Source organism: Anopheles merus, chromosome 3L, assembly GCF_017562075.2.
Source record: "Anopheles merus strain MAF chromosome 3L, AmerM5.1, whole genome shotgun sequence".
Taxonomy (NCBI): Eukaryota; Metazoa; Arthropoda; class Insecta; order Diptera; family Culicidae; genus Anopheles; species Anopheles merus.
In genome coordinates, this window is record NC_054085.1 from 33900871 (window position 1) to 33925206 (window position 24336).

The 24336-nt window shown below is 44.9% G+C and overlaps 4 protein-coding genes across 7 annotated transcripts in view; 1 reads left to right on the forward strand and 3 right to left on the reverse strand.

Annotated features, from left to right (window-relative positions):
• The window catches only part of LOC121598347 (RNA-binding protein 24-B-like), a 50345-nt gene extending 41130 nt beyond the window's left edge, over positions 1-9215 (reverse strand). The window contains exons 1-2 of one of the 3 annotated variants that reach the window (XM_041925024.1): positions 9008-9215; positions 7783-8303 (exon numbers count right to left, since the gene is read on the reverse strand). The gene's annotated coding sequence lies outside the window, so the exon portion shown is untranslated. Of the gene's footprint in view, positions 1-7782; positions 8304-8917 lie in introns of all 3 variants that reach the window. The other 2 variants (XM_041925025.1, XM_041925027.1) reach the window with 2 other exon arrangements.
• A 1823-nt stretch (positions 9216-11038) lies between these two features.
• Positions 11039-12167, reverse strand: LOC121599216 (regulator of microtubule dynamics protein 1-like). The gene is made up of 3 exons (XM_041926847.1): positions 11958-12167; positions 11310-11863; positions 11039-11229 (listed from the first exon to the last, which is right to left on the reverse strand). The coding sequence occupies exons 1-3, from the start codon at positions 12054-12056 to the stop codon at positions 11172-11174; spliced, it is 711 nt and encodes a 236-aa protein (XP_041782781.1). The 5' UTR covers positions 12057-12167; the 3' UTR covers positions 11039-11171.
• A 2244-nt stretch (positions 12168-14411) lies between these two features.
• Positions 14412-16070, reverse strand: LOC121600138 (regulator of microtubule dynamics protein 1-like). Its single transcript, XM_041928465.1, has 2 exons — positions 15456-16070; positions 14412-15368 (listed from the first exon to the last, which is right to left on the reverse strand). Exons 1-2 carry the CDS (start codon positions 15540-15542, stop codon positions 14763-14765), a joined length of 693 nt encoding a protein of 230 aa, XP_041784399.1. The 5' UTR covers positions 15543-16070; the 3' UTR covers positions 14412-14762.
• Positions 16071-18194: 2124 nt separating this feature from the next.
• The window catches only part of LOC121599629 (protein king tubby), a 30598-nt gene continuing 24456 nt past the window's right edge, over positions 18195-24336 (forward strand). The window contains exon 1 of one of the 2 annotated variants that reach the window (XM_041927584.1): positions 18195-19364. In XM_041927584.1, coding sequence (XP_041783518.1) covers positions 19251-19364 — 114 coding nt within the window. In that variant the 5' untranslated portion in view covers positions 18195-19250. The remainder of the gene's footprint in view (positions 19365-24336) is intronic. The other variant, XM_041927585.1, reaches the window with a different exon arrangement.

Sequence of the window (24336 nt, forward strand, 5' to 3'; positions counted from 1 at the left end):
TAGGAGAAAGAGAGAAAGAGTAAGAGAGACAGAAAGCCGTGTGTTCACCTTCTGCTTGTCCGCTTTGTGCCCTTTAAAACGAAGACAAAAGGCCAGCCATCAGCACCAGCACACACGACCTCCTTTTGTCGACCGTCGAGAGTACGAGGACGAAGAAAGGTTGCGTTCTAAGGTGCGGGCAAATTTACGTATCAAAATTGTACAAAAATATGAATCAATTAAACGTGAATTCTATTGGAGTGTGTGGAAAGCACGACAGACGCAGTTAATCATTTTTTTCTAAAACCAAGGAACCTTCACTGTGCTCGAATGTCGGTTACTTGAATCCCTGCTTTGGTTATTGGTGAAGATTATGAGCTTCGTGTGCCTCGTGTTAAGAATAAATGTCATTGTAATAGAACTTCATTTTCAATTCTTCACAAGTAATACGTGAAATTTAAAACATCAATTTATATTTACAGGACACTCATTAAAGAGAATGCATTAACATGATAGAGTTTTCTCAATTATTTAGAAATAATCGGCGGATCACAAAGATTCACTCTTTGCTTTTGACGTCTTTCGTTTTAATATCTTGATGTTGCCTACTTCAATTTGACTTCAAGGAAGTTTTCCACGAAACTTGACTCTCTCATAGTTATAAGCCATCCAACCTCATCGTAATCTCCGAGAATTGGGGAGATGATGCAATTAAGATCTTCCCAGAATATCGATGTATTCTATCCCTTAAAAACTATCTCCTGAAAACTATCCCTAAAATAAGTTTTTATATGTTTTCTCTCCTACTATCTCATAGCTATCAAAGTATCTACAGCTGTACAATGTTGTTTTAAGGACATCAAGTTACATTTGTAGTGTTTGAGAGACTTTATTCTACCGAATGAATTAATACAACCATCTTGGGTTCTTGGAGTTGGAGTTTTCCAAAGATGATAGATATAAGGATATTTGAGTATTCTCAGTACACGTTAAGGTATCTTCATTAATCTGTTATCATCATACTTTCGCCAGTCGCACAAAGACACACTTTCGTGGTTACTCTTTGTGGATCTCACAGAATTTCAAGATACCGTGCCAACTATAACAAAAAGACAGCCTGCGACGACTGCTTAACGATTGACTCAGCGTTGCGATCCGAGACCTAACTCTATGCGAATGACTCAGTGTACACCAAAATATATCCTCAAAACAAGACACAGGAATGTACACGCACATCTTACTCATAAAAACCCATGATTGTAAGGATCGCGCATCTTTAACAGCTGCGCAATGATCGTACGCTTACCAACGCAACGAGCCATGGCGTAATGACACATATTAATTCTTGTTAACCAACACATTCCTTTTGGCTGCAACTTTTGCTACCAACAAAACAACTATCCAACCATCAAAGTGTTATCAGAGCGTAATAGGGACAGGCTGTAGGACATCACTCGCCTGTCAGTAACGTACACGAGCTACAACCGCGTACGCATTACTGGACTGTTACCTTACCTCACTCACTCGGTGGAATTCGAATCGTACCAATCGTACAATAAAGCAATATAAACCATTACCAATCCACTTGCTGGTGGTCGCTACAGCTGTTTACAACGCGTTTTTGGTGCGTTACGTAGGGTTCACCAAACCAAAACACCCACCAAAGTGTAGCAGGGGGCACCGCCACACTCATTAGAAATTGTTAATACCGGCAGGGATACCGCAGCCTAACACTCGCCGCTTGTTACACCGATGATGGCACACATATGATGGCTGTTGGGCAATTAATAGCTTACTACCGCAACCTTACACAGTACAACAGGCCCGCTGTAGGTGGCAACGAGGAGCCAACTGCTGGACGGTTGAGAGCACACTCGCTGAAATTCGGACTATTCCATTGCATTACTATTCCACAGCGCCGGGCGCGCGCTCCTCCAAAAACCAAATGCGTAAAAACTATGGAATTAATTTTCCACCACAACAAATTTCTAAATTTCACCACCACCCAAGAGTGCCGCGCGTCCCCTCATTCCAAAACACTGGAGGAGCTTGAACCGGTCAACAGGTCCGTACCGTAGCGGCATCACGGTACGATACCCAGGGCTGGGCACACGTCAAACCCCTGCATCGTACGCACCTCCCCCACTGGCCATCCCATCGCATCACAAATTGGGCTGCGCAGGAAAAACGCACGACGGTTCAGTGGCACTTCCGTATTGCGGCGCATACACACCCCGGAGGGGCCGTTGACTGATTGACCCGAAACGGAACCGGGCGCGGGCGCGCACGCTCCCTGACACTGGGGAAAAGCCTCTGGAACTCTGTGTCTGAAGCGAAAAAAAGGGTTCGCCCAATCGGCAACCCGGCGGCCCAGGCCACATACGATCATACTGGGACCGTTTAGTCGGTGCGTGTGTGCGCAATGAAGATCGAGCGCGAGCAACGTCAGGCACGCGCGCTCGTTCGCGCACGCCGGGCGTTTGCGTGTAGGAGCGATAGTAATAACAAACAGCGCACAGACACATACAGACACACACACACACACACATAGACACACAAACACACACACACATACGACATAAGAAAAACAGAATAAAATGCTCTCGATGCGCGGCCCAGTGCCTCGGTTGGCTGGTTTTGCTCCGTACATCCCTCGGTTGTTGTTTTTTTTTGCTCCCTATTTCGGAATCGTTTCCCTTTATTTTTTGTTGTTGTTGTTTTGCCTCCCCTCCAAACGATCAATCTATTCACTCTCGTATACCACACTCACACACACACTCACACAGCTTGCACACATGAGCTAGCAATAGCAGTGGTTTGCAGGGTTTATGCGCAAACATACTAACGGCACGAGGGCCACATGATCGTACTGCGCTTTGCATTTCTACAACAATTCAGTTTTGCACCAAACCCAAAACGTCCAAAAGCGCAGAAACAAAAGGAAAATGATCACACCCGAAAATGGTGACCTTCTCCATCGCTAAAACACAAACGATAAAGGTGAGCACAGCGAACAGGTGCTCGATCTAATCGTCTTAGCTCAACTAATTAGCCCGCGCCAGCGCCCGAGGAGGTGTTTGTTTTGCCGCGGGCAGCACGAAGCAACCGAGGCCTGCCGCCACCGGTGTGTGATTTCTGTGCCAATTTTCCTCACATTAGCTGTTTTCCGGACGATCAAGATTTACGATCGCGGTTGGGCCGCTAGCTAACACTCTTGCCACTTTCCTTGGTTTTTCGCTGAGTTTTGTTTTCCCTTTTCGCTGGCTCTTATCGCTATCGACACCCCAGCTGAACGGGATCAGCACCGTTCGTAGAATGGAGGACACGTGGATTATCTTGTGTGAAACCCAGTGTAGCGGACCGGTTTCAGAGCTTAGCGTTTAATTTTGTTTGTGCAGAAACTTGAGCTTCTCCTCATTTAAATGTTCCTCACAAGACACAACATTTGCTTCAAACTGTTCGATTAATGATAGGCATTATCGACCACCAGCGTTAGGGTGAGTGATAAGAAAATGGAGTTTTGAAAGTCTCTTTCAAGCACCTTTTCCATCAATCAGCCCCCAGAAGGAAAGGAAAGCCGCACACTGCCACACTAAGCTGCATGTAACCTCAATCCGACCGATAATGGCAATTCCATTTCCAATTGGCCACCGCGGCCGATGAGGGGAAAGAGCGCGACGGAAAAGTGTTGCCCTCAACACCTGCGCACCACACATACACACATATTGCACGATATTATTTTTATTGTTCCATTTTTTTTTTGCGCGGAAACCCAAAAGTTTCAATCTTTACCCTCCGCATCAACGCACCCCCAACAATAAAATCCCAAATCAAATAGCAAATGGATATCCTCCACTCACCCTCCGCCCCACACATTATTATTGCCGGCAGCAAGTACATTAAAAGCGGGTCGAAAAGTAACCAACTGGCAGCGAGAGAACGAACGAACGAGCGAGCGAAAAAAAACGAACAGTTGAAAATAATTTGTTAATCATCGCCCAGAGTCATAAGTGGCGCCCACAAACAGGCGTTGGGTCTCGCTGGGCTGGCTCTCGGGGCGAACTAACCACACCAGAAAAAAGCGTAAAGGGGGGGAAATGGTCCGTTTGCTCCTATTTGAACACACACACGCACACAGACGCTGGCTCTTACACACGATCGCTTTGGCTCTTTTGGTTTGATTCGTATTTTTTTTTTTTTTTTGTTGCTTAACTTGTTTTACTAACCTCCGTTAGTAGAGCTTGCCCATCTGCCAGTTGGTCAGAAGAATAAGAGAGAGAAAGAGAGAGAGGGAGAAAGATGCGCGTGAATCATCAAGCGCTTCATGCGTACAAAACGCGAAACGCACAACACACCACGTGTGTGTATACCGTTCGGGTTGTTCGGATCGCCAACCCGGCATCCAACGGGCTGTTAGGCTACACCAGCAAGCAACCCACAGCCGGCCAGAGCTCTGGTCGAAAGCAGCGGTAGTTTTTCCACCCCTTTGTGTCTATCTACAGGCCGGCAAGGGCCACAATACTATTCCTACTGGCGGAGTGTTGTGGTGTTTGTGTGTTTCGCTACCAAAACGACCGATAATGACCGACCGACACCGGCCAGCCAGATTTTCTGGCCGCGGCCCCGTGTGCACTTTCTTCGTCTCGTTGCGGCTCCAGAAGGCAGAAAAGCTCCACCGCCACCACACGGGCGAAGAAGAACTCCAACACGTTCGTTCGATGATCACTTGCTGTGCGCGATTGGATTGGCGATAAACGCATCGAAAACGATTGCCTTTTATGCGCTGTACGCTTTCCTCCCCTCGGCCACGGGGAGCAGTTGGCTCACCCCTGTGCGGTGATTTTGGCAGGTGTGAGAGGTCAAGTCATCGAACGACTTAATCGAGCCCGAACCCCCTCTTCTACAACGTAGCCGGTGTGCGAAACATGCGCGTCGATTTGGCGTTCGATTTCCGCACGGAATGGTGGTGCCTAACGGTTTACAATTAGAAATCTCTTCACTCTATGTGCCTAAACGTTCCAAGATGGATGGGTTTGATTTCCGCCAAAACGGAAGAGGTTAAGTGTGGTTTTTGTGTAGGCGAAATTTGCCTTTGCCTCGTTGTTGAGTGTTCAAAACTATTCTCTCTCGTCCTACAGTGAAGGTTTGTGTGTGTGTTGAATGCAATGAACACACAACTTCTATAGAAATAAACGAGACTTCAAGCATTTTCCTACAAAAACCATAGACTACAAGCGATTTCAGATACGGTTTTTATCAACTAAAAAACCACAACATACTGTTGAGGATCTTGTGAGGATGAGTGAGCAATGAGGATTTTATGCGGATCTGCGACTCAAATAGACACCTTTTATATCAACAACTATCTTCAATCTTGGTACGAAACCGTTCGTAACTTATTGTTGATTGGGTCATTTTTAATCGGGTCTTGGGTCGATCTCGTGGTACAGTCGTCAACAAGCACGACTTATAACAACATGCCCGTCATGGGTTCATGTCCCAAATGGGGACCGTACCTCCCTAATACATAGAACCCTGTTAATATGGGTAATCAATAAATCCCTGAAAGCCAAACCCCAATAAAAAGTTGGTGATGGTGTACAGACTTGACCGACACCGGTCATGTTGTGCCTAATGAAGAAGGTGAAGATAATGGAAAACTTAGGAATAGGACGGGACCGGATGGCGTTGATGTGTATTCGTAAGTTTGGCACGACAATTAGGTCTGATTATTTCGATTTTAAGCAGTCAATTATTACATTGATGCAGAGCCCCTATCAAAAGATTTTCAATTTCAATGACTACAGTCGTTACAGTGTACCTTGCTAGTACCTAAGATGTGCTAGGTACTGTGCGATGGTATGGAAATATGTGACATATAGTGATATTAATGTATGCAAAAATAGGTTTAACTCGCCTGACACATATTTCAAAGAACCTTCACCATTTATTGACGTTCTTTTAACATTTTTAATCAAATAATTTGAACAAAATTTGAGGAAAAGGCTATAATTCTTCGAACAGATTGAATAAATGTCGTAAACATTCGAAGAATCTTTATAAAGTATCAATATGCTCTAGGCAATCCTACAATCGTGTAAGGAAGTCCTACAATATGAGAGACTCGGAGCAACCACGAAAAGATAGAATGACAGTGGCAAAACTCATAAAGAATAAACATAAATGAAAAGAATATTTATGTTTCTGTAACACCAAAATCACAAAAAGTCATTATAGCTTTAGCCCAAAATCGTTGAACATTGCATAAAGTGAAGGCATGTTGTATTAATTAAATGTGAAAATAGAATGACTCAAAAACCTTATTAAAAAAAGCAACTTCAAATGCCTTGCACAACAATATGCGCAAGCTGTACACCTCCCAACGTCACACGTCAACCAAATCTCGTCCACCAGTTGGTTCGAATAAAATTCATTACTCCGGGCGCTCTCTTCCTAATCAACCCGTCTGTCACGGCCGATTCCGGTCCTTTCCGAGTCCTTTCAGGTCGAAGCACAGACACACACACACACACACACACACACCCCAGCAGTATTCTGTTGCCACCGCTGCCACTCTGAGTATTGAAAAACGCTTGCCCGATTGGTGGAACAGCACGCACCACACACACACACACACAGCCGCCACCGCGCTGAGCCCTTTGTCACAAAAATGTGTTTCCCCCTCCGGTGCTCGATCTAACCAACACACACGCACACAGCCGCACCAAACGTGCGTGCGTGTGTGTGTGTATAGCAAGTACAAGGACCCTCTCTTCTTGTTTTATCCCGTCCGGCAGGCCGGTTAGGAACGCTTCAAACACACAGCCTACTGTTGCAGAGCAGAAAATCAAAAGGGGGCATCGACAAACGAGATCCTCGAGGAACAATTCTCGAAAATACACACAAACGCACACACACAAACAGAGTTGGACGCGTACAGGACGACGCGCACGGTGCAACTTCCCGGACGCACGCCGGCGGTAATGCTCGCGCTGATGCGCTGCGCTGTTTCCGTTCACCCCAACGCTGCACACAACAACAACTACGGGAGGGTGGTGGTGGTGTTGTACGGGGATATTAACATGTACACATTGTATTGCCGAGGGTTGTTTCCCGATTTGGGAACGCGCCGCCCGACGGCCGGGTAGATGATATTAGGAAGCTGATGAAACATAATACAACCGAACCATGCGTACGTGTGTAATATGTGCAGCCTGTGGGAGAGGGCTTGGGAAAAAAGGGCAGCTCAGCAACGCACACGCATTAACTGTATCCACGGGCGGGCCAGCAGCATCTGGTCGGGGATGCGTCTGCCTTTCAGCAGCAATTAGCATTTTCTTTTGGGGGGGCGCTGGTCTAAAGAATCCAACAAGCAAACCCCGAAAATGATCCGGAGGGAGGTTGATTTTTACGAAAAACAATTCCAGTTATGTCCGAATCAGGAAATTCGTGCCGACCCCTAAGAAACCCCTCCGATCCAGGTGGGGAAGAAGTGGGATAATGCTCGAAGCTAATGTCGGTTGTTCCTGTTTTTTTTTTTCGGGGGTAGAAGGCATCGCCAACGCAACACTGCTCTGTGCGCGCGAGCTTTTTTTGGCTTCCTTTCCGCAAACTGCCCAGAAGCGCACTCTCCTGGGGCGCAATTATGGTGTTGTGGGCATTATTATTGTTATTAACCACACTGCACACGGGTTGGCTCTCTTTCTCTCTTTGGCTGTGTGTGTGTGTGTGTGTGTGTGTGTGTGGGGGGAAGGCAGGGGTGGGAGTTTCTTGTCGGTTTGGATGAGTATAATGGTGCATTACCTGATTTCTTCTTCTCAATTCCGGAACCGTTCCTGCCAAGTGGAATTGTAGCAGCTGAATCCGATGCTGCTGCGATTGCTGCTGGCTCAGCCCGACGGCGCGAGGGGCAAGTAATTTTCCTCGCTTTCCCCTTCTGTATGACCGACCCAAACACACACACACACACGCACGCACACACAAACAGCGCGGGCGTGAGGAGGATGATGGGCTTTTCCTTTGCTTTTCTTCCGCTATCTCTCTAATGCACCACACACCACGCACCACGGCGGTTCGATCGAGGTTGTTCACCAGGCAAAGCAGACCAAAGTGGCTCAAGCCAGCCTATATCATACAGGCCACAAAAGCCAAGCACAAACATACACACGCAGACGCGTTCACAAGCGCACACACAGAGACGAGCCAGCCGCTCGACTTGGAAGCAAAATTTGAATTTCAGTTCTCGCTGAGGGGCTTCTTTCTTCTAATCACTTTAATCTTCCGTTTCAAACACTTATCACAAACACGGTCTGCTTGGATTTTTCCTGGAAAAATATGGGTACGAAACGAATTGATATTTGAGTTGTTATTAGGATGACACACAACGGCAAAGGCTATGGTTGCTTCGATCAGTCGGCCAACTGGTTTCGTAGAATTCAATTGTTCTTTTGTCTTTTGTTATTTGAAACCTGATGCAAGGATTTAGCTAACGAACTGGGCTTCTGGGAAGTTTTAAATTTTAGTTAATCTTTTTACTGCTTATCAAATAGGAAATGTTGAAAAAAGTAATTTGAAGTAATATTAGGAAATTTGAAAAAAATATTTCTCATGTAATAGTGGTTTTGAATTTCGCCCTATAGCGTTAGCATCCTAAGAATATGCGACTTCAATGCTACAATTGACGCGCTGTAACGCAATACGCAATAATTCTTTTGCTACATTTAATAGCGTCCTAATAGCGATTCCTTTCTTCCACTTAACTGGTCTAAAACCACGTTGCCTCACGGTACGAACTATCTTTCACATTTCCGCTAATAATTTCGGATTATAAAGGACTCGTGCAATTGATCTCTTGGCGGGAATAAACACTCTTATTGCTCTCCTCACAAGGATAACCGAACGAACCAACGAAAACACTGCTAATTCCTGCTAAACTCACACTGAACTGTCTCCAAATGATAGGAAATCGCGTGAAATAATGGCACCAAGTGCAGTTTTTTTTTTTAATATATTTCACAACTTTACCCACACGAGAAGGAAAGCGTTTCCACACAACAAACAAAGTTTGCACCGAGTGTGCTGCACAAATTTTTATGGCGCGTTTTCAGCAGCGGTGAGTGACACGGAGGAAAAACACACGCTGTGTTCGCTTTGTAACGCGCAAAACAAGATTGAGCGTGCTGCCGCGCGCGCCGTGTGCTGCTGGATGTGGGTTTTCGGTTTTGTCTGCCCCGTCCACACGTTTGGGCCCCGATGCGCGCAGCGAGCGGCGTAGCCGAAGGCAGATTTTCCCTGCCCGTCGTCGTGTTTTGGTGAGCGTGAAAGAGACGGCCCGATCGAGCCGAACGCACACACCGTACGTTTCACGCTGCTGGTGTTGATAGGCGGGAGCGTGGTGGCCCTTGCGAAAACCCCCGAGAGATTGGTGGCACGTTTTTTTTGCGCGGAAAAGTATTGGAATGTTTTGTTTTTAATTAAGTGATTTTGGTAGTTTTATTTGTCTTATTTTTATTTATATGTCTTCTATATTATAAATAATGTGATAAATGTTATAAATGATAAATGATGAAAATAATGGTATGTATATAAGAAAACATTTTTTTTAAATATCGTATGGCAGTATCATAATAGAATAACAAATAAGCAAAAAATATAACAAACATCAAAACAATAATGTAATATGATATATGTGTTATTTTTATTCGAAATTCTTCTTTTATCTATACAGTCACGCGAGTTCGAGTTACACAAGTTTCTATTTTTGACATTTGAGATGTCAAATCAGTACAATTTACAACAATCACTAAAAAGACATTACTACAGAGACAGAAATAACCGAATTTTCTACATGAATTTCATCAAATAAGCAATAAATTACACAAATGAACTAAATTCAAATTTCATTTAATTGAAACGTCATAATTAATCAAGTATTTTTTGGCTGTAAAAGTGATATTCGACTTACGCGAAAATCTGAGTTACGCAAATGTCTCCCGAACGCATCATTCGCGTAACTTGGGGTGTATACAACAATACGTAGAAGTTTTCCAGAGTTTCAAATTAAATATATGATATTTGTACATGATTTTTATGAAGAAAGTAGAAACATTTATGGAATTTTTAATAATATGATCAAAAGTAGATTTTTTTTCATATGGATTAGAACACACAGTCATGTTTGAGGTAATATGAGCAGCTTCTTTTGGCATAATTAGGGATATGTTAGGAAAATATAAATTATTTGCTTAACATACCCATGTTGTCCCATATTGAAATAACAATATAATTTTAAAAAGGTCTCTATTATGACTCTATCTATTGTGACATTGTTCATCTTTTTACAACCCGTCACAACACTTCCACTACACCCAATCGAAATGGCACGTGTAACTACGAGCTAACACGGTTTCATGCGAATGGCGGGCGCCACCTATCTTACGCTAGCGATACTAACGTGAAATGTTTCAGCACCAATTTTCAAATTCGGTTGCGATGCGGCCGTTGTGCAGCGACCATTGATGACGCGCATGCATTTTGCTACCAAATTTGATTGCACCAAAAACTGTGAACAATCACAACAGCAAAACATGAATTTAAAAACAGATAATTACAAAACAATCATTTTCTTACATCTTGTCTTTCTCATTCCTGTCAACAGTCTGGCGCACATTAATTGAAAAATGTTGCCTCACTCCTTAATGACCCCACGTGTCGCCGCAGCAAGTGTGAATTGTTATGACAATCACTGCCGCCAAGACGCTTAATTATCTACCAAAATCGAGCGCCACTAAATTCAACTAACAACAGCAACAAAAAAACCATCCCCTGCTCATCACCGATTACACTATCGCACCCTCGTACCAAAACATACGCGCACTGATCACCTTTTGTGCTTTAGTGCTTATCTTCCATTGGCTACCGCAAGCCAGAATAGGTTTTCGCGTACGCACAACGCGAACAGGAACATCCGTTTCTTTTCCCCAAAAAGTCTGATTTTCATTCCGGCTCCGGGTTGTGATAAGGTTGTCGTGCCACACGGTCAAACAGATTGAGGTACGGCAGATCGGTAATGGATGTGTTTTTTGTTTTATTGTTATTTATTGCGAGGGTTCAAAGAAACAAAATACACCTAAAGCAAGAGAGAGAGAGAGAAACCGTGTGCCATGGTTGAGATTGAGGTTGCAAGACGTCATCTACAGCTTTTTCAGCAGTGCCTTCGCTTCGCGCTGCGCTTCACGATCATCCGCCGTGCTGGAACGACCATGAAATTTAGCAAATCATTCTTAGCGACCTTCAAAGCAACTAAAACAAGCACAAAACCGAAAACTCACCGTGGTGCAGTCTGATTGGCGGCCAGCTCAAGCAACGGACGAGCCTTTTTCGCCTGCTTCAGTGCAATGTACGTCTCGCCCAGCATCAGATGGTTGAGGGGGAAAAAGTTGGGCTGCAGCTGCTCGGCTCGCTCAAAGTACCGGAGCGCGTCCTCGTACGACGCCTCCGGTATGTCGCTGGTAAAGGTGTGGATCATCTTCTTCTGGAACCAGGCCAGCCCGGCCAGCTTGTGGTAGAAGCGACCGAGCACAAACCAAGCGAACGGGTCGGAACTGTCCAGCTCCGTCGCGCGCCGCAGATGGCGCAGGATCGTGCTGAGCTGCAGGACACGCTCCTTCAGTCCCTCGATGCCGGTCTTTTCCGCCAGAAAGATGGCGTAGTACTTGTGCGACTTGGCCGCTTCCGGCTGTAGGGCGAGCGCCTCCTTCGCATACTCGAACCCTTCGTAGATGAGTGCGGCCAGCTGTTTGGCGAGCTGCTCGTCGGCCGCCAGCTCGCGTGACATCGAGTACACCACACGACACAGCCGCCATAGCGTTTCGTAGTCCGGGTCCTTCAAATGTTCCCCGGAAGAATTGGAAAACGAAAAGCCCCGTTAGTTCAAGTCTGCTACGCGCACCCCCTTAACCGGGCCTTTCGGTTCTTACCGTTTTCTGCTTCCTGCTTGCTACTAGCAGCTCGTACGATTCGCGAAACTTGTACTCAGCGAACAGCTGATCGGCTTCCTTCCACGTGCTGTCCTCCATGTTGCCGGTTGAAGCGGTACCGCGTTACTGTTCGCCTGCAGCGATCTCGCGACACTGCAGAACCAGTTTCACCAGTGCGCTTGGTGGACCTTCGGAAGACATGGGCAGGGGACGGAGGGCTCCCACTACAAAATCGACCGATTCGGACGTCGATTCTGTACCCCCACCCCGCTCCGCGCGTCGGCTGCAGTAGCCGCTTATCTGCGTTTTGGACGCAGCAAAACGCAATTCCTCGTCGCTCTGCCCGGGTTCCAGCAGCCGGGTTCGCCGCCCTCCCCATTCGGAGGCGCAATTTTGCGATGTCATTAGGGTGACTAAGCACAGTGCCGTTCGTACCCGCTTCTAACGCTTCCTGGATGTGTCGCATGTCGGACTATAGAGAGCCTATCAACCTCTCATCTGACACTCTGTGCTCTCTCGAGCGCTCTCTTTGTGCGACACACGAATCACTATGAAACATAAAACAATTCGACAAATGTGCAACAGAAGCTTTTGCGGTGCCGTTTGGAAGCTTCCGTTTGTGTTGTGCTTATCTTCAAGATATCTGTCGCGTACGTACAATTGGAATGATGTCTTTACAATGAATGTTACAAACACATTTCCAGTATTTGAAGGAAAAATCAGACTTTGCTAATGATGCTTATTGTTCACATATTGACACTTTTTCATGTATTCTTTGTGACATAAATGTCAACAATTAGTTCGAAGTAATTGTTCATCTGATCACATTTACGGCGGGATTGCTTTCTTCATTTTCAATCATCATATTTGAAATTGAAAAAAAGTAATGAAGAATCCAAAAAGCTAATTCTCATGCTAACGACCTGTTCAGATAGAGTTCAGTCATCTAGTTTTATTTTTAATAATGTCACCATGGGTGCTATATGGAACTATTTCATAGTTATTTGAGGGCATTGGAGGCATACTATACAATATTCGAACAGTTTTCACATATAAGTGCTTGTGTTAAAATTAAAAGGTTCCTTGTCAAAACTGGCATATTTCAAAAGCATGATCCAATATCTTCTACAAATATAAATACTATTTTGCTACGAAATTTTCCAACAAATTGAAGAAATAACAAATCATTGGCAGGTAAGAGCACAAAACACGGACTTTTATGAACAATAAACTCCAAAATTTCCACGAACAATATTTCGTTTGGTGCCAAAATCATGTTTCTATGTTTAAAAATGCTTATTTTACAGCATGTTTCCACCAGTGACCAGGTTCTAAACGAACAGGTCTTTGGATTTACTGAAGATTGAAAACAAATACATCTCTTATTTTAAGCATTTCCGTTCACATATTCTTGAGTGCATGAGTATATCTGGAACATAAAAGCAAGTTTACCTAGCAAACAAAATTATTGCAAAGTTGTTTACAGATCTTGAACATCATTAAAAATATATGTGCAATTATATGTGTTGTACTCCATTTTGCTTGATGACAACCATCTTAAACAAATTAAAGTTATATGAACAAAAAACTAACAACAAACTCTAAAAACTGATCATAAAATATAGCAAAAAATTGACACGAATTGTTGTGAAGGCTGGACAAAAAATCCTTATTTCTAATTTACCTATGCCAGGGGCAGGCATTTTACAGCACTTCTTTGCATACCGACCTTTTAAAAGTTGCAGTAATTATTGCTTTTCTGGAAATGTTTGCCAACCCCTGGATCTTGGCTGTACACGCTGCGCGAAGCTACATTCGCTTCTCTTTGATGTGCAGCATTTGTGCGTCGTTTGATGCACTTTCGTATTCATTCTTCCATTTGCCGGGTTCATTCGGCTAACATATAGCTTATCTCTCTCCCAACACCACTACCACCCAGGGTCTGTACACTTGTTACATACCCTCCACGAACGATAAGGAAACGTTACAGGGGGTAAGGGGGTAGAGAGGTGACTCAGGGGCTTTAAATCTCCTTTGTCAGCTTGCGAGTTGCGATTGCGATAAGCGGCCATTACCGATAAGCACAGGTCAAGATGTTGTATTGTGGTGGGGTGGCAAATAGCAACGACAACTTCAAGCAGGGATCTAAACAGGTATGTTAGGCTCCCGAGTGGGGGGGGGGAGAGCGAAAAAAAGCCCCCGTTTGGACACGGAAAGCAAATTAGCAAGGAGGGGCGCAAAAACATCAAGCACCCGCGATTAATTGGTATGGTTCGCAGGGTGGCAGGTTTCTCGATGACTTCCAGCTGTAGTGTAAGTAACAGTTGAGACTAAAAATAGCGTGATATCTGTTGAACTTTAGCCCCTACATTTTCCATAGCTGTACTTGTCTAGTATGTTTACAATTATTTGAAAACAGCAGTTGAAAGTAACAAAACGCAACACACATGTTAATTTTCATGGCCATTGATTTTCAATTTATTTCACCAACACGCGTGTAAAAAAACGAACTAGAAACTTTTGTACATTTGCTAACCGACTAGCGTACATTGTGCGGGATTGATTGGTAAAACCAAAATTTCAAAAAATAAAACCCTCCTAATGCACGCAACGCCCTTCATTGCGCATTGTCACTTTAAAATTCACTTGCAAGCGATGGTGCACCCCAAAAAAGGCACGGTCTACTTTGACCACACCGCACGAACAGCACCGTGGTAACAAGGCACCCTTTCGCCCCCCTCCCATTCAACACACACACACACACACACGGCTCACAACACGCGAAACTTGATGCGGCCCGCGTTCTTACAGTTTCCGCAACAGTTCGGTGGCCTCTTCGCGGCAGATCCGGTCGTCCTCGCACCGCACCTCGACGGCGGCGGCCCGCTCGAGCCACGCTTTCGCCTCGCCCGGCTGCTTCAGCGCCAGCTGGCACTTGCCAAGGTACAGCAGATTGAGCGCGTAGAAGCCGGGCTTGATGGTTTCGGCCTTGGTGAAGCATTCCAGCGCCTCCGCGTACGAGGCGGTCGGTGGGTTCGGGGCAACCGAATTGATGAGCTTGCGCGTGATCCAGTTCACCTCGGAGAGCTTGTAGTTGAACTGCCCGAGCATGTGCCAGATGCCCGGATCGGACGTCCCGTTCAGGGCGACCGCGCGCTGGAAGTGCTTCTGCACGTTTTCCAGCTGCTTGATGCGCTCGGTCACCCCGTCCAGGGCGGCCTTCTCGGACAGGATGGCGCCGTACCACTTGTTGGCGCCAAAGTTGTCCCCGTCCGTGTCCAGGGCGGCCGACGCGTGCCCGAACGCCTCCCGGACGAGTTTTTCCTTCTCGTCGTCGATGGTGGACTGCTTGGAGAGGAAAAACACGGTCCTGGCGAGGCGCCACTTCACCTCACAGCTGTCCCGTCCGTCCTGGTTGGTTGGGGGGGAGAAACAAACGGAAACCACTGTTACATTCACCAGTTTTGCCAACCAACACTCTCTGCCCGCCCTGCTTACCGTTAGCTTCTCGATCATGTCCAGCGAGTCCTGGTACTGGCAGCTCTCGAACAGCTCGTCCAGCAGCTTCAACTCTTCGGCCGACATCGTGGCAGTAAAACGCAAATATCGATTGTTTACGTTGTGTTAGGTGTACGAACAAAGGAGGCCACCGTACGCCTCCTACGATTGCCGTGTGCAACTGCAGCAACGGAACACCACACGAGTGAGAAAAGTCAAACGCCGCGTCACGTCACGTCAGAACGGAGGACCGTTGGAAAGTAAAACTCGGCGCTCTGCGTAAAAGCCGCGACAGTCCCGGTCACAGTCACAGTTAGACTCGATACGAAAATGTGCCACCCTCCAGTGCTACTTTGTGTCATTCCTCCCCTTCACCTCCCGGTATCTCCCCTACTCTCCCAGTGCAGGGTGGATAATCACAAACACTACCAGCACACACCAACCGCACCACTGGCACTGCAACCAAAACAAGCGTACGGGCGCGAACGGAACCCGGCTACACTACCGGGTGGCGGGGTGGGTTCGAATATGGTGTCGAGGGTGTACACGTTTTATCAGAAAAACGCACCGGCCACTATCGTCATCGAACGCTGCGCTTCGGCTTGCCGCACGAGAGTGGCTTTGGTGTGCGTGTTTGCGAAGTTCTACGATTTCATTGCCATTGAGGGACCAAAGCTTGCTCAGTGTGAGTCGATGGGGCAGCTGAGGGGGAAAAAGGCAGCGTGCCGCTTCCGATCGAGCACATTGATTTGATGAATATGCAACGGTTTTTGACTTTTCAAACCAACCAGCATGCTCCGCTCGGGGGGTGGTTGGAAATGCTTCCGAGTTCAGGTGAGATATGCAGTTATTTTATTTACACCATCGATGCGTGCTTATCGGGTCGTTTGAATGTATTATTGAATAAAACTAAATATCGGGAAGATGGAAAATTGCGATGCACAGTTCAAATATCGGCCTCGCTGCTCTGTATGGAGCAATCTCCAGTATGTGTGTATGAAAAATTGATTTGCGAACATGAACTTTGCTACTTATAAATTTGCGATCAATTGTTATGCAACCAAGATTTTTGCGAGATTTTTGGTCCCAATGTTTTCATTCACGTCTGAGGAGAATTATGATGTTCCTAAGTCAGGTTTAGCTTTTGAAGCAATATTGGAGATCGTATTCATATACATGTATTCCTCGATATACGCCATACGCAATATGTGTGATATTCTAAATTTGACAGTTCTTTGAACAAATTGTACTGATTTGATACATCAATTGTTAAATGCAAAATAATATCCTTCTAATTGAATTTCAAAAACAACTTTGAAAGTTACATAATTTTAATCTTCAGTTGGAATCTTATCAAATAACTAATAAGGTGTACTAATACTACTACTAACTGAATAATTGCTGGGATTAAAATCAGGTTTTCAGATATACACACTGTTAAGAAAGCATACAGTAGAACGTCGATTATCCGGGCAGCTCGGGACCGGAGGGTTGCCGGTTAATCGATTTGCACGGATAATCGGCCAAGAAATGTCAAATTCATACAAAAATTATAATTTTTTTAAATTTTATGATTAATTCACATTGAATTTATCGATTAATCGTTAGTAGAATATTATGTTAATCAATAACTAGAGGTTTAGCAACTGTTCATGAACAAAAATTGATTCCGAAAATACCACTAGACGCTACAGAGCTGCACAAAAAATGGTTGTTTACTTGACTATCGCTGCAAATTTTCGCCACATGTTTGGGCAGCTGTCACATTTATGCGCACGGTTAAGCCGCCCGACGGTTAATCCGCCCCCGGATAATCGACGTTCTACTGTATTTCGTTATTGAGCATCAAACATAGTGTTGTTGTGCCAAATTTTACTTTAAAAAAACTATACCTAGACTATCATTTTAAAACACCTTTATCGCAAGTATGTTTGTTTTTACTATATATTTTTTTAATAAGAATATATCCTCCCATCTTCAAATAGTACATATAACAAATGTGGTACATTTTTATAATTCAACTCCCGATTTTCATCACCCAATTTCAAACCATGCGCAACAACCCTGCAAAATTGTTTATGGCATCTTCTTTTTTATGGCACACGCCAAAACAACCCAAACTGTCAAAACTGTCAAAAGCACGCCTTGCCCTGTGAGCAAAGTGACCAGAAATACTGATGTATATCTATATCTAGGATTTGAGGGAAAAAATCTCAATTTTTTAATCATTGAACTATGAAACTCAGCCAAACAATTTTATCAATCTAAATAATCCATCGAAAATCTAATCGCAGCACGTACAATTAAATCGTATCCAATGGAGCATTGCTGCGGCCCTAAGCGGTCAGCGGTGGAGCCCCGAGAAAAAGAACTTGTCACCACTGAGAAAAAAATGTGCATCTTAGTCCTTCTTTGGCTTAGAATTCCCAGTACAATTTTCACATCGACACTTCAGAAAGACCTTCATTTGTGTAACCGCTGAACCAAATCTAATCCATATCCCAGATAGAGGATGCATATTCTCGTGAGATGGAACTTTGATTTTGCGCATTAGTACCCGACCACCCCCCCCTCCCCCCATCCCGCTTAACACTTATTTCGCTTTTACTTTTTTTAACTCAGTTAAGTTTCGAGTTTTAACCTACCGAAAACTACCGATAAAATTTTGATGCGCCTACCGAAAACCGCCAAAATAATCTGGCCACACTGGTTGATTCTCGGTACGGGGCTCGGGTACCATTACCGTTATTTTCATAACGTTCGCGTCCAGAGCAAGAGGCACACACGCAGCCGTACGCGCACTCGGTCCGTGTCCGTGTCGTCGGTCTGTTTGGCATCGCCGTACGGTATCGAAGGGAAACCCAAATTCACACTCCGAACATCCCTGCAGTCCTGCAGCGTTCCTTTTACACAAGTGTGTGTGCGTGTGTGTATGTGTGCGTAAAAGCCACACATTTGTTTGACCGTCCAGGTGTACGCTGCGGTGGTGTTTGTGTACAGGATAACGTTCTTTTCGGGCGGAATTGTGCAAAGCTTGTCGCCCCCCAAAACCACCCAACGCGTTGCTGTGTGGACGGCCCTGCCCGCTACGGTAAATGATTTGTTAATAAGCGTCTGAGCCGTATTGAGTCCCCGTATCGATAAAATAGTTTCGATCCGTATGACATCACAACGTGCACGGCGTTGTTGGTAGTGGTGGTGGTAGCGTTGGGCCCGTTGTTTGTTGCTGTATACGAGCCCAGGAGCGAGCGACAGGAACGCATCATCGCGCGTTCGATTCCAACGGTCGTGGCGCATCGATCTGCAGTGGTGGTGCATCGTCCACCTTTATCTTTGGCAACGCAGTATCGGTGTTTGATAATTGGTACCAATCGGCCGCAAAGATTGGTTTGCGGGCTATCGGCGTTTAAAGATTTGCACCAGTTTGCCTGCCGATTGCTTCCAGTGGCTCTGTTGTGTACCAGCGCAAGCAGCGTTTGTGCAGTGTGACACTGTGTGTAGCAGTGTGTGTTTATGTGTTAGTGAGGTATTTAAAAAAAAAAATTGCGTCAACGCTACACCAACGAATATATCCTGCAACGAAAAGGGAAGAGAGAGTATATCCTTGACGACGCTCGGTTTGTGCTTCCGCTTGTTGACGAGCTTCCCCGGGGTGTGTCACTGTGGTCCCCGCGTGTGTTTGTGTGTGTGTATGTGGTGTGCCCCACCCCCCTCCGAGCGAGTGAGTGCGTGTGTGGATGAGGTGGCCGCGGCGTGAAAAGGAGGTAGAGCACCGCGAAAGAACGACGCCGCGCAATGAGTGCAATCAATAATACCAGCAGCAGCACCAGTGGCAGTGGCAACCACCACCACAGCAGCAGCAACAACAACAACAATGCCAGCAGCCGGCACCAGAAGCTGGAACAGCAGGTAGGAGCAGACGATAAAGGGGATGGGATGGGAGGTGGGGGGGGGGGAAGGGGCAAATGAAACATCTTAAGAACTCCATAGCCCCCCGTCCAGTGCGCTCCCCGGTGAAGTGGACGGTGGAAGTTAGCCGAAAGGTCAAAACGGCTTCGACGCAGCACAAACAGACACACACACACACACGAACACACTCACACAGTTGTAGTTTGCCATGACAGCTGTTTTGTTTGGGTTTGTTTTTCCTATAGTTTTATTGTTGTTTGGCCCCTGGGCGGAGGGGTTGGCAGCTGGGTGGTGGTTTTGTTAGGTGGAAAAGTTTTATCTTTCGCACACAGAAAATGCATTCTGTTCAATGCTGACTGGGGGAAATAAAATCGATCATCGAGAATTTCATATCGTTTCAAAAGTTGTTTACTTTAACTATTTCATAATTTTTTTTTTATTTTTTTATTCATTTATTGAGCTTCATCTATTATTATGTATTTTTCAATGCTAGTGCTTCTAGTTCTTTGTTCGTTGTTCGTTGATCTTTTTTTATCTGAGATGATTTTTACTATTAAAACAATATTATTATTGCAACAATATATTTATATTTATGCTATTATATTCTGCTATGCTAAGCAAATTACTATTCTAACGATTTACCTATCTTCTTCTTCTTCTTCTTCTTCTTCTTCTTCTTCTTCGATTTGACGTAAACGTCCTATGCGGACATGTCGGTCTAGAAAAGGCTTTCGAGACTTTATTCAGAACCATGCAGCCGGATAAGTCAGTCCCAGTTACGGGGAGACGGCTCTTTCTAGGCTTGAACCCGCGACGGGCATGTTGTTAAGTCGTATGGGTTGACGACTGGATCATTTACCATCAGTTCAGCCTAAATTTGTTTCAAAGCATAAAGTATTTTTAGTATAAAGAGCTAAAATTTGTTTAGAAAACCATGACATGTTGAAAATATTAAGCTTTAATAGACAATTAGAATCCATGAATGTATTTTCCAATCGTTTTTTATTATTATTAATTTAATTCATAAAGAGAAACGCAGGTTTCATGATGTTTTTGCTATATTTATCGTAAGTCAGTCGCTTTTAGGTGTTAGGCTTTCAGGAACGCAATTATTAATTTGCAAGTATTGAATAAGTGCCTTAGACACGTTCCTTAGCTCTAGAAAGGCAAATCCTTTCGATATCTCCACGAATCGACACACTGTGCTTTCTCACAGCCTGTGATTTTTACCATAAAGTATGCACAATATGCAGCAAAACTGTGAACTAGCTCCGCTCGTAATTCCACATTCACCAAACCACATACTATCTCCACACACACACACACACACACACACACACACACACACACACACACACACACACACACACACACACACACACACACACACTGTAAGCGTATAGTAGACGCGCTTTGTTTGCATTACGACCCCCCATTCAGCGTGACTTGCTTGCCAAGTTGTGGTTGTATTTTTTTATTTTTATGGAACCCGCTCGTTTTTTCTCCCCGCTCCCCCCCCCCCCCCCCCCCCCCGTTATCTTGCGCAAATGTTAGACGCAACTTTGTTAGCGTAGCCCAAATAAACGCGAAAAAAGACCTAATACTTCCTATGAATTGCGCCAAATTCCAGCGGACGATGATGCAGAGAAGACTGCGTTCTGGGAACCGGATCCGAAACCAGCCAGCCTGGCAAGGGTATTTGCAAACCTGCCACGATCTCCATTGCACTTGGCTGGTACACTCGCAATCATCAGCGTACGGAGAGAACCGGACGGTGCGGTGTCCAGCTTTAATGGTGCTGGTTAGATTGAGCCCGGAGGCTTTTTTTACTGCTGCTGCTGTCCCCGGGTTACAGAAGCGTGCTTGTTCCGACTGTCCCTTCCGAGCGGGAGGGGGGAATTGGCTGTTTTTTTCGTTTTTTTCTTCTTCTTTCCCTTCGCTTCAATTGCGCGGCACAGTAATATGCATGAACCGGACGTTCAACTAGGTGACTCACACGATTCCCAATCCATTAGCGAAACGACGAAACGAACGTTGGGGTGGTTTGGGGGGGGGGGGGCGGGTCGAACGTCTGCTGCTGACCTCAATGTCTGTCCGGTTTATGGGCTTCCCTTAACCGTTTATGTAACGTTGTGCTTCCTCTGCCCCGGTTGAATAGATTGTTTTGATGGAAACCCGCAAACGTGCCTAAGGTGGGCGCGGAAAGCAAGCAGGAAAGGGCAGGGGGGGAAGGAACTGTATTTAAATCGCGTTTCGTTTACTACAAACAGACACATTCTATTATTCGCGGCTACAACACTGCACGCAAGTTGTAAAATGCGCCACCGTTTACCGTTTGATGGTTTGTTTGTATTTTCACCCTGGTTTTGCTGAACGATACATTTAAATGCCATTTTAATAGGTTATGCCGTCGTTTGGAGGTGCTCATTTGCACCAACATATAGCATTTTTTTATAGTTATTTGCTTTATTGAATGATGTTTAATTTCTTATTAAAATTTTGCTTCATTTAAACGTAGCTGTATTACAATATGTTTGAGTTTTAGGCGAAATTTCGTACATTTCTTTAAAATATTTGGTCGTCTTTAACTTAATAGTTTATAAATCAAACAACGATTTGAAATTTGAAGGAAATACATTTAGATTTGGAAATTTACATGAAACAGATAATATAGAAAATTCCCCCTCCTTTCAAAAGCCGACGCCTAACGGGGCTGAGGCTATTCCGGCCAAGCCGACCACCACCAATAACGTTGATGATCATGCAAACAGAAAGCTCGCTCCCGTGTCAGTTGTTTCCTCCCCTCCTGGAAGGAGGTCAAAACGAATCGATTTCTTGCCTTCTTCCCTCCCCCCCCCTTTTTTCCCATTCCGGTCTGTACGGGAGCTTGGGCCGAGCTTGCCAGGGACCGGAGTGGAGCGGAAAAAAGCTTAGTCATCTAAGCCCCCCATAAAGTATGCATTCGACATTTGCCGACACCATGGGGGCCCCACGGGATGGTGGTGTGCCGTGTTTGTATTGCTGTACCCGTGCCTCTTAGACCGTATTTTATATTCGTCACACTGTTTGTTCTTTTTCTCCGTACCGAAAATTTTGCATTCAAAGAAAAATCATGAATTGTGCCGATCCCCGGCTTTAAACAATTTCGTTTGCATAGAAATGAAAAGCGCTCGGCTTCGGTTGCCCAAATCACTCTCTCCCTTTCTGTTTTTGTTTTACTTTATTTCCCTCCTCTGCTCTTTTCCATCTTCCTTCACGCATACACGCATATATTTCGTTTGTTTTGCTTTTACCATTTTGCCACCGTTTGCCAGGAAGTTGCCCCCGAACTCCGCTTTCCAATGATTGCTCGCCCAGTTTCCGGTGCTGTTAAAAATGAAAAAAAAAAGAAAAGCAAAGAAAACACTTCCCACCTCTCCAAACCTTCCTTTTGAGGTCAACCGGATCGATCGGACGACGACGACCACCCGCAACGGGCGCAGCATCGAATTTGAAATCAGCATTTGATTGATTTTGATGTTTTTCGCTTTTCTTTTCGATTTTACGTCCAATTGACGGGGGGAAATTGAAGCAAGTGAAAAGAAGTGCGTTTGGCGAAAACTTTCCTACCCAAACACCACTACCACAGCTGGCGAGGAGAGTGCCCGGCACCCGGTTACGGATCGGATTAATTATCGGCTGGCAAGAGTAATATGATGGAAACGTTTCGTAGCACCAAATGGCTGTTCGAAATCGATTCCGCCAGAAAGGTGAAAATCCCTTTGCCCCATTGCGCTAGGATCTGCCCGAGAAAGTCGGTGAGAAGCAAACAATGGTTTATCGTGTTCTTTCCCCCCCCCCCCTCTCTCTCTCTCTCTCTCTCTCTCTCTCTCTCTCTCTCTCTCTCTCACTCACTCTCCTTCTGACTGCTTTTCACCCTTTTGAGTGTGCTTTGTTCTGTACACCAGCAGCAGCAGTACCGGACGCTTGGGGAAAGAGATTACGCAAACTGAAATTAATTAATGTATAAAGGGGATCAGCCAAATGGACAGGAACGAACAGCAGCGCAATTCGTGTTCTTTCAGATGGAGCGCTTTTCGGGAAAGGTGTTGCGATAGCTACTGTTAAAGATAAATGGCAAACCAGCATATCACTGTAATGAGCAGTATCGATACAGACATTGCAATTCCTGGTTATCAATGAAATTAAATTTCGATGTTCTACGGTTCAGATCAATACGGTGCTGGCTCTGATATCCGTTACGTGCGTTAGCGCATAGCATTAGTGCATTGCGTTAACGATAAGCAAACGCTTCAACGCTGGGCTCAATAACGTGGGAATGTATCTGAAGCGTCCATCTGATGGTGTTTTTAGGATTATTTACACCTTTCTAACAAACTTATACGAATGTTTTTGCAATTGTTATTTATATCAGGTTAGCTTAGACCTGTTTAGGAAAATACCCACTTGTACCTCTTATTTTTTCAATAGAATATAAATTATACAATTTGATTGAAATTATCCATTTTGGAGGTTTCACAATTTCAGCTAATTTGTATAATATAAAGTTTGACATTTGGGTTCGACACTCCATATACGCCAACCTAAGGAGTTAGGAGTAAAACGCATCACATTTGTTCCTGCTTGTAACTTGGAAGGTCATATTTCTTCGTTGAATTTTGAAAAACAGAAAATTGCTGACAGGAACGGTTCATTAGCCAGTAGCATGTTTAGGAACTAGATAAGACTGTCTGTCTGTCAAAAGACTTGAAGTGACTTTAGTCATGATGGACTCTTTCGTCACTACACTAGTTCAGAGCAGGCACTGTATCAGTTCCTTCATCAATTCCTTCCTTGACTGAGACAAATCCAAGTACAACTCTTGAATTGAAATAACATATGGATGAGCTGCAGGACTGTTGTAGGTTCAGGATCAGTTCAAGGACCATTATGAGTTTAAAATGACGTCAAGGCCCGGTAAGTGTTCTGGGTA

Excerpts from the sequence above, each read along its gene's own strand:
- LOC121599216 (XM_041926847.1), bottom strand. The coding sequence starts at position 12,056 with ATGGAGGACAGCACGTGGAAGGAAGCCGATCAGCTGTTCGCTGAGTAC. Across the intron at positions 11,864-11,957 it reads CAAGCAGGAAGCAGAAAACG|GACCCGGACTACGAAACGCT; the intron begins GTAAGAACCGAA and ends GAACATTTGAAG. Across the intron at positions 11,230-11,309 it reads GCCAATCAGACTGCACCACG|CACGGCGGATGATCGTGAAG; the intron begins GTGAGTTTTCGG and ends TGGTCGTTCCAG.
- LOC121600138 (XM_041928465.1), bottom strand. The coding sequence starts at position 15,542 with ATGTCGGCCGAAGAGTTGAAGCTGCTGGACGAGCTGTTCGAGAGCTGC. Across the intron at positions 15,369-15,455 it reads ACATGATCGAGAAGCTAACG|GACGGACGGGACAGCTGTGA; the intron begins GTAAGCAGGGCG and ends CCAACCAACCAG.